The 12543-nt window shown below is 40.1% G+C and overlaps 1 protein-coding gene across 1 annotated transcript; it reads left to right on the top strand.

Annotated features, from left to right (window-relative positions):
* The first annotated feature begins 4631 nt into the window (after positions 1-4631).
* LOC115638419 (olfactory receptor 10A7-like) lies at positions 4632-5576 on the top strand. Its single transcript, XM_030539999.1, has one exon. The coding sequence runs from the start codon at positions 4632-4634 to the stop codon at positions 5574-5576; it is 945 nt and encodes a 314-aa protein (XP_030395859.1).
* The last annotated feature ends 6967 nt before the right edge of the window (positions 5577-12543 follow it).

The following is a 12543-nucleotide window of genomic DNA, read 5'->3' as shown; positions in this document are numbered from 1 at the left end:
GAGTGGGGATTTGAATAGGCAACCCACCTCAAAAGAGAGTGCTTAACAGCTGGATGGACACAGAGCCATTCTCATTCTCCCTTTGGCCCAAAGCATATTTATTTATGCATAGTAAAACCATTTCAACAGGAAGGACCCACTTCATACTATCTCATAGTTCAGTGGTTACAGCACTCATCTAAGAGGTGGAAGTGCTCTAACTTCAAATTCCTTAACCACATCAGGCAAGGAAGGGAACTGAACTGGTGTCTCTCACATCTCTATGTTTGTTCCTTAACCACTAGATTAAGGGCTATAAAGGGGCAGGACTCCTCATTCATATCTGTCCCCGATCCCCAGTCACTTTGCTTGGGGTTAAATATGGGCTGAAGCCTTTCTCATAAGAAACAGCTTTGTCACCTGACTCCAGGACATGGTTCCCAGCTGGGGATCCCAAGCATAAACAGATGCCTCCCTCTAACTTGGACTTAGGTGCCTAACTCTCCAAAGGGGTGCAGTTTATGACATATCAGCATCTGTTATTGGCTAGTTTAGGGAGCGTGCTGCTCAGTGTGCTGATTTTTGTGCATAGCATTGCTAGGTGTCTCTCTTTCCTCTTGCATTGCATAGGTAGCCCAGGCACCTTAGCCACAGTTTGTGAATTCACCGGGTAGCTAGGTGCCTAAATGTTAGGCATTGCAATAGTCAATGGTGCAACACCAAAGTGCCTTTGAGGATCCAAGACTAACCCTTCTTCCTCCTCTTGCTTTGCGTTGGGTACATGAAATCCTTGTCAGGGATCTACATAATGTACTTTAATAACCTCTAGAAATGATAGAGGAGAGTCAACACCTGAGGAGGTGCATATGGAGAGACCAGAAAGAGGATATAGGTGCAAGCAACCTCGTAACTCTGACTCCAAACTGAATTGTTTTTCCAACAAAAAATTAGGTTTGGGACTAAATGAAAATGTTGTGCAAACTGTGTGCTTTCATCAAAAACATTTAAATTTTGGTTGGAAAATAGAATGCAAGGCAGCTTTTATGGAAGCTTTTGAACAACACTATTATTCTTTTCTACAATTTTTTTGTTTATTAAGTTTTCTGCCAAAAAATTGTGTTTATGACTAAGAAAAATAGGCCGACATTCAGTTTTTTGTTTTTTTGATGCAAAGTTAAAATTTTCTGCAGAACAAACTCAGCATTTTCAGACCAGCATTAATTTCAAATCAATATTTTTAACATTTTTATTTCAGAATCAAATTGAGATTAATTATCTAATATTTTAAAGTACCCAAAATATGTAAGAGTAATGATGATTATCTTAGGATGGGGAAAAAAGGGAAATTTGGAAGATGCAGTCAATTTTTCTGCTAAAAGGTAAGTTTCGGAATATAATGGGATTTTTTGTTATAAAAACATTGTGTAAAAAAAATCATCTATTTCATTCTGTTCTACTCTATTCTACTGGCTCATTTAGATGTCATTTTGTTTTCAGAGATGGAGATTTTCAAAGACACAAATGGCAACTAGTCACCTAGAAGCATTTGACTTTTCCTGGGAGTCTGGTGCTTAACTACCATTTGTGCTTTTGAAAAATCTTTCCCAGAGTTGCTGTAGCTTTTTACTGAGCAATCATACACACCGGGCTCTGTCTCTCTCTCTCATGTGAAGACATGGCTTTCATTTTTTTCCCCTTTAATCGAAACTGAAAGCCAATTTGAACAGAAGGTTCCTGGCTTGCTCTTTGTGTACGATAAGACACCTGACTCTAGGAGAGTGCTTATGGTGTGGGTGCCAAGCAGAAATAAGTGCCAACTTCCCGAAGAGGAACAGAGCCTAGGACACCCTCCTCTCATCAGCATCTGGCTTAATGGGGGATCCACCCAGGTTGCTGGGTTTTGTGGATCCCATTTTTAGGTGCCCATCTCTCTCTTTGCATTACACAGGCAGCCTGGACACCTAACTCAGGTTTTTCTATTGTCTAGGTGCCTAAAGATTAGACCTCATAATGCTCAGCAGTGTGGTTCGTAATCTATCCCCTAGTGGGTGCGGAAAATGTGGGGAATTCCCGTATGGCTTCTGTACCAGCCCCCTTGGTGTCAGTACCCCTTCGGGGAAAGAAATGATGTTCTCCTTGGGACGTGGGAGAGCAGGCTACATGTCAGAGACATAGAGCCACTAGAATTATTTGGACTGGAATCAATAAATATCAATGGAGAATCTGGAAAGACGTTGGGAAGTCTTAATTGCTGAAAGTTGGGTACTCTCCCCCTCGCAGTGAAGCAGAGTAAAAACCTTGAGCTGGGGAGTAAAGGGAGAAGGTGTCCGATGTCTGTGTTAAGAACTGGGCTCACTGAAACTCAGCCTTTCAGTGGGGACTGAGAGACAAAGGGGATGGAGAGAGATTGAGCCAAAATACATCCTCCAACAGTATGGCTCAGAGGATCCCTGACTCTGGCCAGTGTGAACTCTCTCTTAGCCTTTGCTTCATAATGCTAACCTAAGGGCTTTCAGATGCTGTAGGCTACATGAATAGTCACCTTATTCTGAAAAGGCTGCCTGTTGACACCGCAGATACTGAGAGCATTGTGCTCTGAAGGGGCAGGGCAAATCTGGCTTGGCTGCACTCACTCAGGGAGCCACACTGACAGATGGGTATTTCTGATGACTGCAGGCTGAGTTTCGAAGTGGTGGAGGCCAGAGGATTTCCCCAGTGAGCCAATGTGTGTCCTTCGGGTCCAGTACCCTAAAGGGGCACTCCCAGGAGACTGGTTAAAGATTGGGACATAGACCAGACCTTGTTAATCTATGACAGTGAGATTTTTTATAGCACCTCAGTAGGGCAGGTGCTTATCTCTCATTTGTTATGAACCCAGCAGGACCTTGAAGCAGGTAAATACCATAAAAAATCTAGTCCTAAGTCACTTAGAGGTTTTTAAATTGTACCTAAATCTAATTGAAAGACAGTGGAAGTTGGGTGCATAAACCCCTCAGATCTCTTAGGAAATCAGTCCCTACATTGACTTTAGTGGAATTGTGTCAATGGAGAAACAGTGTGAATGAGGGGACAATTAGGTCCAGTTTGTTGCAAAGCCACCTACTTCCTTCCTCAATGTTCCTCACTGCTCTGGGGTGTGGATGATGGGGAGGAATTTAGATAGATAGAGAGATAGATAGATGCAAAATTGATGCAGGCACTTTACTATTTTTAAGGACTTTCCAACATCCCTGAAGGAACAAAAGACATGGAGAGCATCTTTATTCACATCTAAGCATCTCAATCCATGTTGTAATACAGTGGGTTGGGGGAATGTAATTGCCTTAATTCCCTTCTCATAGCCCATTGTTAGGGTGCTAGCCATCTGCGCAGAGGTGAATCTGGCCTCCTGTGAGAAAGGTAGCTAGATTAAGCCAAAAGGGGCATAATTTTCACCTTTTAACCTCAACAGCTTAGTGTCTGATCCAGTGAACCATTGGGAATCATTGGGAACCATTCCAATTAGTTCAAAGGGCTTTGGACCAAGCCCTGAGATATGGTGGCTGACAGGAGAATATCCCCACAAGGCCTAGTGGTCTGGTTTAAATAACAGTGCTGATCACAGTCTATAAACAGTTTAATTAGTCCCTTTTGGGTTATCAAATGAGACATTATGTCTTTATATATTTCTGAGTTGGGACTGCTAATACACAATTCACTGTTTGAAGGTCAAAAATGGGGATGATGTATATTTTCATGTGACTCTTATTTACATTAGAAGACAACATGCTGTGAGAAGAGGGAACCAGAGAAATAAGATTCTGATTGTTGGAGAGGTGAAAGCAAGGGTTACAATTACATATAATGCCCACAGCCAAAAGGTAAAAGCGGATTCAGTTGTTGATCAGGATAAATATAATCAGACTTTTCAGGCATTTGTGAACAACAGGCAACTGAACCATAATACAAAATTACAGTAAAGCTTTTGGGCTTGATTCTCTCCAATTTCATATTCCGTGTTGTCATTTACACCTGTTCAAAGCAAATGCATCAGAAGTGTAAAGTGCAGCCAGGGGTTTAAATGGGTGGAGAACTCAGATTTGGTAGCATTTTACCCCTATTTTGTATTAATTTCTGCATTTCTGCATGGGGATAACTACCATAATAGTCTATATCATATTGAATACTATTGTCTGTATTTGTTATTCAGTTTCTACTTCATTGTACTTACTGTATCTATGATAGCTAGCTAGCTAGATAGATAGATAGATCTATCTTTTGGGTCTCTTCTTAAGCACTATTGAAGTTGACAAACAATCCTACTAAACTTCACCCATATTTTCTGATGATATTGGATGTGCGTATGGGGTATGTTGAGATTCTTTCTCTTTAATTTTTGTTATTTCTAGGGTTGGAACTGGGGGGTTGGTTCAGATGAAGCATATTCTTGTCACTTGTACTTTCTTTAAGGGGATTGTTGTTGACGAGGTTCCACTGAATAATAACATTTATGAGATACGCTCTAGTTCAAAATGAATTATATCAGTGATGTTCTCTGGCCTGTGTTAAACAAGAGGTCAGACTAGATAATCACAAAGATCTCTTATGACCTTGAAATCTATGAATCACTTAATTTTCCTTTATGTCCATTTCCTTTTCTTTAGATGGAGCATATGGGCGTAACTGAAAAAGGGAATCAAACAGCCATCACAGAATTCATTCTTCTGGGATTTGGAGACTTCCCTGAAATGCAGCCCTTACTCTTTGTGACATTTTTATTCATCTACACCATAACCATGTCCGGCAACATTGTAATTGTTCTGGTGATAGCAGCTGATCACAATCTACATACCCCCATGTACTTCTTCCTAGGTAACTTATCTTTCCTGGAGATCTGCTACACCACCACCATTGTCCCCAAGATGCTAAGAAGTTTCCTTACAGTGAGGGAAGTGATTTTATTCATGGGTTGTGTAGCGCAGTTGTACATTTTTGGATCTTTGGCAGTCACTGAGTGCCTCCTTTTATCAGTCATGTCCTATGATCGATATTTAGCGATATGCCATCCCTTGTCTTATGCATCTGTTATGAACTTTAAGGTTTGCCTTCAGCTAGCAGCTGGTTGTTGGATAACTGGCTTCCTGACCCCTATAGCAATGATGGTCTTGACTTTTACATTGCCTTTCTGTGCTTCCAAGGAGGTTGGCCATTTCTTTTGTGATTTCATGCCTCTGTTAAAACTTTCCTGTACTGACACCCATTTGGTTGAATTTCTGTCTTTCACAGTGTCTGCCTGTGTGACCCTGGTCCCATTTCTACTAACCTTGACTTCCTACTGTAGGATCATTTTGACCATCCAGAGGATCCCTTCCACCATTGGGAAGCAAAAAGCCTTCTCCACCTGCTCCTCACACCTCCTGGTTGTTTCGATTTTCTATGGCACCATCATTATTGTTTATGGAGCCCCTGTAGGTAACCAGTCACCAGTTTTAAACAAGGCCTTCTCCCTGCTCTATACAGTCATCTCTCCCATGTTCAACCCTCTCATCTACAGCCTGAGGAACAAGGAGGTCAAATGTGCCCTGCGAAGGTTGGAAGCAAAATGTTCACTTTTCTAAAGAAGAGCAACATCCCATAAGGTGACCAAGTGACTGAAATCAGAGAGCAGTTAGCATTTCAGGTGTTCTGGAGGTTCAGTGGAGAGGAAGTCAAGAAGCCCTGAAAAAGTCTGCAGGTATAAGGAATGCTTTCAGAAATTTGATGTCTCTAAAGCAAAATTAGCAATGGATGTTAGCAATCAAGTGTGAATTTCAAAAAAGAGTCAAAATGACCAGCTCATGAAAGAACAACCCATAAAAGAGATTGACCATCCAATTTATTTGGCAAAACATTAAAAGAAATCAACATAAATTCACAAATAATTCAGTGGAGGAAAACAAGAACTCATTAACAATTACCATTGGTTTGGCTCTAATGAACAGCTGCAACATGTCTACATGTCTTTTCAAGAGATCAGAAACTATCCTATGCATCTCTGAACATTTCCTTCCGTGAATACTACTAATATATTTTTCTTTTTGAAGCTTTTTATTACTGCAAAGTTGCAATAAAACATTAACTTATTTTATTATACATTACTTATTCAGGGTCAAGTTAATATTCAAAGAATCTGGCTCAAGATTCTGGCTTGCTGGTTGGGGAGCCTTTCTTCTCACAGAATCATAGAGCAATAGGGTTAGAAGGAACCACAAGGGTCATCTAGTCTAACCCTGACTAGCCTCTCTTTGGTACTTCTCTTGTGCATGTACATGGTGTGAAAGCTTTTCAATTACAAGGAAAATCCATTGACAATATCCCAGTTCCGTAGGAGAAGACATCATATTTTTTCCAATATTGTGCAATATAGAGTATTACTGCTATCAATAAAATAAAAGAAATTAACATGTTCTGTTTAAAATGTAAAGCCTTTACTGGAGAATTAAGTAAGTAGTCCAAGGGATCTCTGGGAAACTGGCATTTTGTCATAAAGTGAATCTCTTTAATAATTTCCTCCCAAAATTGGCTAATTCCTATACACAATCACAACATGTACAAGTATGTTCCCCTTTTCTTGCAACCTGTCCAACAGTGTGCCTTCCTAGTAGCAAAAATGTGGTGGATCATGACTGGAGTCAAATGCCATACGCACATTAATTCATAAGCATTTTCTTCATGAGCTACACAAATTGAAGATGTATGTCTTCTTTCCTGTGTACAGACCCACTCATCCAGGTCAATTTCTACTCAATCCAGGTCCAAATCCCTCTCCCATCATTTTATCTGGGTTGTTTTCTTATTAACACCCTTTTCAAACAAAATAGCATGTATCTTACAAATTAAACTTTTTGTTCCAGCTTGCTCTTGATTCAGCTCCTCAAATGTGGTTAAAAGGCTAAATAGACACGGATTACACAGTAAAATGTTTGACTTGTAAATGCTGAAAATACAGGATCTTTATGTTATTTACATTTTTATATAACTTTTGGTTTGATTTCAAATCAGGATTCAGGAACAGCTGTCTGAATTGAGTAATCTCAACTCTTACACATGACTGGATTAGATAACCTCTAGTTCTTTGATTCTATGAATACTCACTTTGATATATTCTAGGGATAAATTCCTGATTATTAATGAAAGCCATTAAGGGAGGGTTTCAGCATCGGCAACAGAAATTTAAAACAAAGTTGGAATTTTTCTGCTAACGTAGTCTAGATGAATGGCTGATTTTTAAAATTTTTGAATGACCTAAATTTCTTTTTAACCCAACAATTACTATAAATAGCTTAATTTCTGCACCAGCCTTGTTTGATTTTAACCCTGTTTTTGGATGGCCTATTGTTAAGCCAGATGATCACGTCTTTTAATTATGATGAGTAATAACAATAAACCAGATTAGGAAAGATAATCCACCCCTCTTTGTAGGTTTACGCAGAACTTTAGAACTCCCTCTTTGTCTTTTATGTTTCCATATGAATTTTAATAGCACACTCTGCCATCTTTTTAATGTCATTTCAGGCATACCAACAGGGATGTACTGAAACAAAAATAATAACTTATGCGGGGGGCGGGGACATTCTTCATTACTGAAGCTACCCCACCTAGCCAAAAAAAAAATCATATTTGTTTAATTCCTCCAAATCTTTTACTATTTTATTCCATAGTGGAGGGTAATTTGCCTTAAACGGATTTTTATGTTTCTTCTCAATTATATATTCCTAAATTCTTAAGGACACCTTTACCCATTTAAATGTATGTAGCTGACAATAGTTGGTTTTGACCCTTTCAGGAATATTCATTCCTAAATTTTCAGATTTCTCAGAGTTTATTTTGAAGCCTGATCTCTGACCAATTTCCAAAGTCATCTTTAACAAGGCTTCTGGATCATCCTGCAAATGTAAGACATCGGCAGCATACAGAGCTATTTTGTGTTCTATACCAGAAGATGCTTTGATATCTGTTACCAAGGGGCTATTTCTCACATCTGTTGCAAATGGCACTATTGCTAATCCAAACAATACAGTGGTAAGAGGCAATCTGGTCTTGTACACATAACCAATTGAAAGGTGGGGACTGGTGACCATTAACCAAATCAGATGCTCCAGGTTGAATTTACAGGACTAATATGCCCTTAGAAAACTGATTTCCAAAACCAGAGCTTACCAAAATATGTCTGAGATACTCCCACTCCAGACCGTCAAAGGCTTTCTCAGCAATACTTCTTTTCTTTTATCCCTCCCCCTGACTTTCCTGACATCTAGAAACTTTATCTGTGATGATTTTATGTTTTCTTCTGTTATACCAATTATAGTAGACCAGTAAAAACCAGCAGGATCTTATTAAAGGGGATAAGACATTTGTCACATTTATTGTCAATACCATAATAAAAAAAAAGATAACAGCAAACAATGTTGTTTGGCTACTTATTCCTATGATTATATATCTATATCTATATCTATATCTATATATATATCTATATATATATCTATATCCATTCACACAATCATTCATACAGGTTCTATATAGATATTATAGTTACCAGCCTAAAGTTGCTTGTGACAGAATACTGGCCAGGTACCCTGTACACAAGAGTGGAGCCGAGTCCGGGTCAGGTGCACCTGATGCTCCTGGAGGCTGGCAGCAGAACCATAGACTCAAAGTCCTCAGTCTTTAGAGTCCAGTTATATAGGGATTTTTCCCTATGTTAGTTCATGGGAGTTGTTTCATTCTGCTGTTGCTTGATCAATCAGCAGGTGGCTGGCTCCATTCTGTAGGTGCTTGGGGTGGTTTCCAGTTCGCCCTCCGGGGGTCATCTGGTTGATTCCACTTGACACCTTCTTCGGCCGACACTGAATTTTTCAGGCTGGTAACTCCCTAACCATTCATTCATCATTTAAACTAGGCACTCATTCACATACACTCTTTATCTTTTGGGGTGTTAAACTAGGCACCCATTCAAATACACTTTTTATCTTTAGATAAAAATGAATTTACAGAGGTGGGTGTCTCTATTTGTAGTAATTACACAGTTTTGCCTGAGGCATAGGGTCAATTGACGGCTTGCGCGCTGAGTCAGTTACCCAATTTAGCAGCTACAGAGTCAATTGACAGCTCCCGCGCTGAGTCAATTGACCAATTGAGCACTACAAAGTTTCACTTAGAGAACAGGCGCTTAGAGTCTATTGACATTTAACAAGTTTTATACAAAGTATCTCTTTGGCTTCACACAGACACAGCTATTTCTAACAATAAATCATTCCAATTTTACTTCTAACATAAACCTTAAGTTCTAAAGTATTAATTAACAATAAATCAATAAATCATTTCTCACATAAACCATGTTTAATATAAACCTTTAAATATCCCTACATAATCCCCCTTTTGACACTACGATATACATATACTCGTTAGTTTCACTGTCTGTGTAACCTGTTTAAAAAAAGGTACTGTGAGGCAACATGGGTTTGTGATTCTAATCTACTGGACATTCTTTTTATCCAAAAGCACATGCTAAACATTCCAATAATACAAATACAATTCAATACTAAGACAACTATCAAGGGATGTAGCATCACTGATAGGATGCCAGTAGTGGTTGGGACCCATCCAGAGAATATATCATACCAATGATAAGTTGTTATTTGTTTCTCTGCAGTGGCAATCCTTAACATGTCCCCGTTGGCATGTATAATATGAATAGTCCGATTTCCTACTTGGTTATCTGTTTGTTCTAAAAATTTGGTCACTTCTTTACTTTTAATTAGGCCATTAGTAAGGTCTTGCCATTTAATTCCAAGGTTAATTGAGAAGTCGGCCGGCTCAGCTGTTAGTGTTAGCTGAGACTTTTTTGGCCGAGACAAATAGTAAGTGTGATTTTTAGTAAAAACAGTACTAACATTGCATTTACATTCATCTACTGGGGGGCTGCTAACACTCCCATCCTCCCAAAATACTTCCTCCCACGAGTGGATACATACACATTGTCCATTGTACAATACTCTGGTGTCATTATCCAATTCATCCACATACAGGATCCCAATGAGACATCTTTACTACAAGGCTCTGGGGCAACAGGTAAGGTGAGGCATACCCACTTTTGAGGAGTCCATTGTGTACAACCTCTAGTGTCCAATAGTTCCCCTTTTTCTCCAGCCCACTGGCTTGAGGTCCGAGGCAGCCAGAATGATCCCAGGTGTAATATGGGGAGTGCACTAACCTTCCACACCTTTGCCTCTAGAGACTGTTGATGTGCTATTTTTACAATTATTTCCCCAATTAACAAGTGTGGGTTTACAGTACTGGAAACATACTGCATCCAGTTATATTGATAAGTATTGAACAGAGATCTTTTCCTTTGGTTTAACAAATGTATTAAAACCTTAATATTACCCAAAATTACCCAAAACATTTCATGTTCCAAAGTAGATAGGGCAAGTATCTGCATTTCAGTGCATCCCATAGCTATAGCCGTGTGGTTTCCAATTTGTAGATTTTTCTTATGGAGTAACCAGGTGGTAGTATTTAGCCATTGCCATAAATTCCATTTGACTTTTAGGTTACCCAGGCCAATTTGGACTAAGTCTACATTCGCGTGTACTTGTTTTTGTATAAGGCTGTCCTGTAGTTGGGCCAGGGAGCTTAATTTGTTCTTAATAGTTTCCAAGTCCACTGAGTTTGCAAGTCCCTGCTGCAAATCCACCTAGCATAGTATCCATAATGTCTCTTTTGGTTCTGGGATGTGGTGCATCTTGGGGGGGGATAGTTTGTGTGTCCTTATCCAGGCTTGTAGTATAGGGAGGGAAAAAGGCTTACATTTTGGTTCTACCTTTGAGACATTTAATCTCGTCCAGTCCATGTCAATTTTTACTTCTACCAGCAGGGGGCTCACCAAGACTTTCACCGGAGAAGTCTGAATTTTAAATAAAGCTGGTTTTGTCATTGATAATGGGGTGTTTTTCTAAACATATGTTCTTTCTCCCATTTCCAGTCATATCCATCAGGGAATGGTATCGTATGTGCATGGTTTGGGCAGTAAACTATGATTACGGTTACAAGGGTCCCTGATTTCACTAACCCGTCCCATATATAAGGGAGCGAAGGGTAGTCTGAAAGCATCATGGTATCTCCTGCATATCCTTCCATGCGCACCCCTACCATCTAATATTTTTCCCATCCTGTGGGGACTGAGATATTTGCTTGCAGTCCCAGTTCCCCATCCCCAACATATACGTGAGTTTCCCCTAAGGGTTGTTAGTTAGTTAAATTGTTAAATTAGTTTTTAAATCGATCCATCTTAGGTGAATATCTGGTTGTCGTACTGGGGTCCATGGATGTTGTATATGTGTGAGTTGCTGTGTGTCAGAAATGCGGTCAGGATTGTTTTACCTTGTTCCAGGTATGTTGAAGTATGTCTATCATTGTTAGGGATTGGTGGAGATTTGTGCATTTTTCCTTTGGGGACAGGCTGTGTCTTTATCACTGAGATTAGGGCCAATGTTGTGATCCAGACCAAGAACTTCCATGGCTCTGTGTCCCGTTTTGTGTGAGGCATCGTTCCGTCTGATCTTTTACTACCCTTGAAGCCGGTGTCCTGGATCAGTGCAAGGACGTCCTCTGTAAGTCTCTGCACCTGCGTTTCGAGCTGGCCAAAAACCAAAATATCATCCACATAGGAATAGACAAGTGGTTGATCAGAGGGACTTAACTGGTCCAGCATATCTACCACATGTTTGTGGGCAATAGCTGGAGAGTCTTGGAATCCTTGGGGCAGGCGCTGAAATGTGTACCGCTGGTCTCTGATAGTGAAGGCAAATAGGTCCTGTGAATCAGGATGTAATGGGATGGCAAAGAAACAGTTAGCCAGATCTATAACTGAAAAATACCTGGAGGTGGCTTGTACCCTTTGGATGACCTGTTTCATATCTGCCACGATGGAGGCCATGGGTATACTTCCTTTGTTGATTCTTCTATAATCAATGGTTAGTCTCCAGGATTGCCCGTCTGCCTTCATGACTGGCCAGATAGGGGAGTTAAAAGGTGAGTTAGTTTTTCTAATTACTCCCTGCTCTTCCAAGTCCTGAATGATTTGGACAAGCTGTGTTTCTGCTTCCCTGGGATACCGATATTGCTTCTGTGGGGGCACCAGTTCACCTACAATTTTAACACAAGTGTTAATTCTACCACAATCTGTTTTCTTCTGGGTCCAGACTGTGGGGAATTTAGAACGCCACTTCTCCTGCTGTTCTGCCGAGAGCGCAGCAACTAGTTTATCACTTCTGTTACTGACAAACTTATCACGGCTTGCTGTAGGGAGATAAGGGGGGAGGGTTTCCAGTCTCCACAGAGCGCTTCTGGGGAGATCAATAATAATGTTATTTTTGAACAACCAGTCCGTGCCCAGGATCACGGCGTCTGTCATGTTTTGTTTGAATTAGATTCCCAGTGATGTGGAATCCTTGTACAGAGAATGGTACCTGTACCCATTCTTGTCCGGTGCTGGGTTTTCCCTGAAAGGAGTGTAATGTCATATTTTGCCCTTTTGTTCCTGCT

This window comes from Gopherus evgoodei, chromosome 21, assembly GCF_007399415.2.
Source record: "Gopherus evgoodei ecotype Sinaloan lineage chromosome 21, rGopEvg1_v1.p, whole genome shotgun sequence".
Lineage (NCBI taxonomy): Eukaryota > Metazoa > Chordata > Testudines > Testudinidae > Gopherus > Gopherus evgoodei.
This window is presented reverse-complemented; position numbering and strand designations above follow the sequence as displayed.

Bases quoted from the DNA above. Each gene is read 5' to 3' on its own strand.
- LOC115638419 (XM_030539999.1), top strand. From the start codon at position 4,632: ATGGGCGTAACTGAAAAAGGGAATCAAACAGCCATCACAGAATTCATT.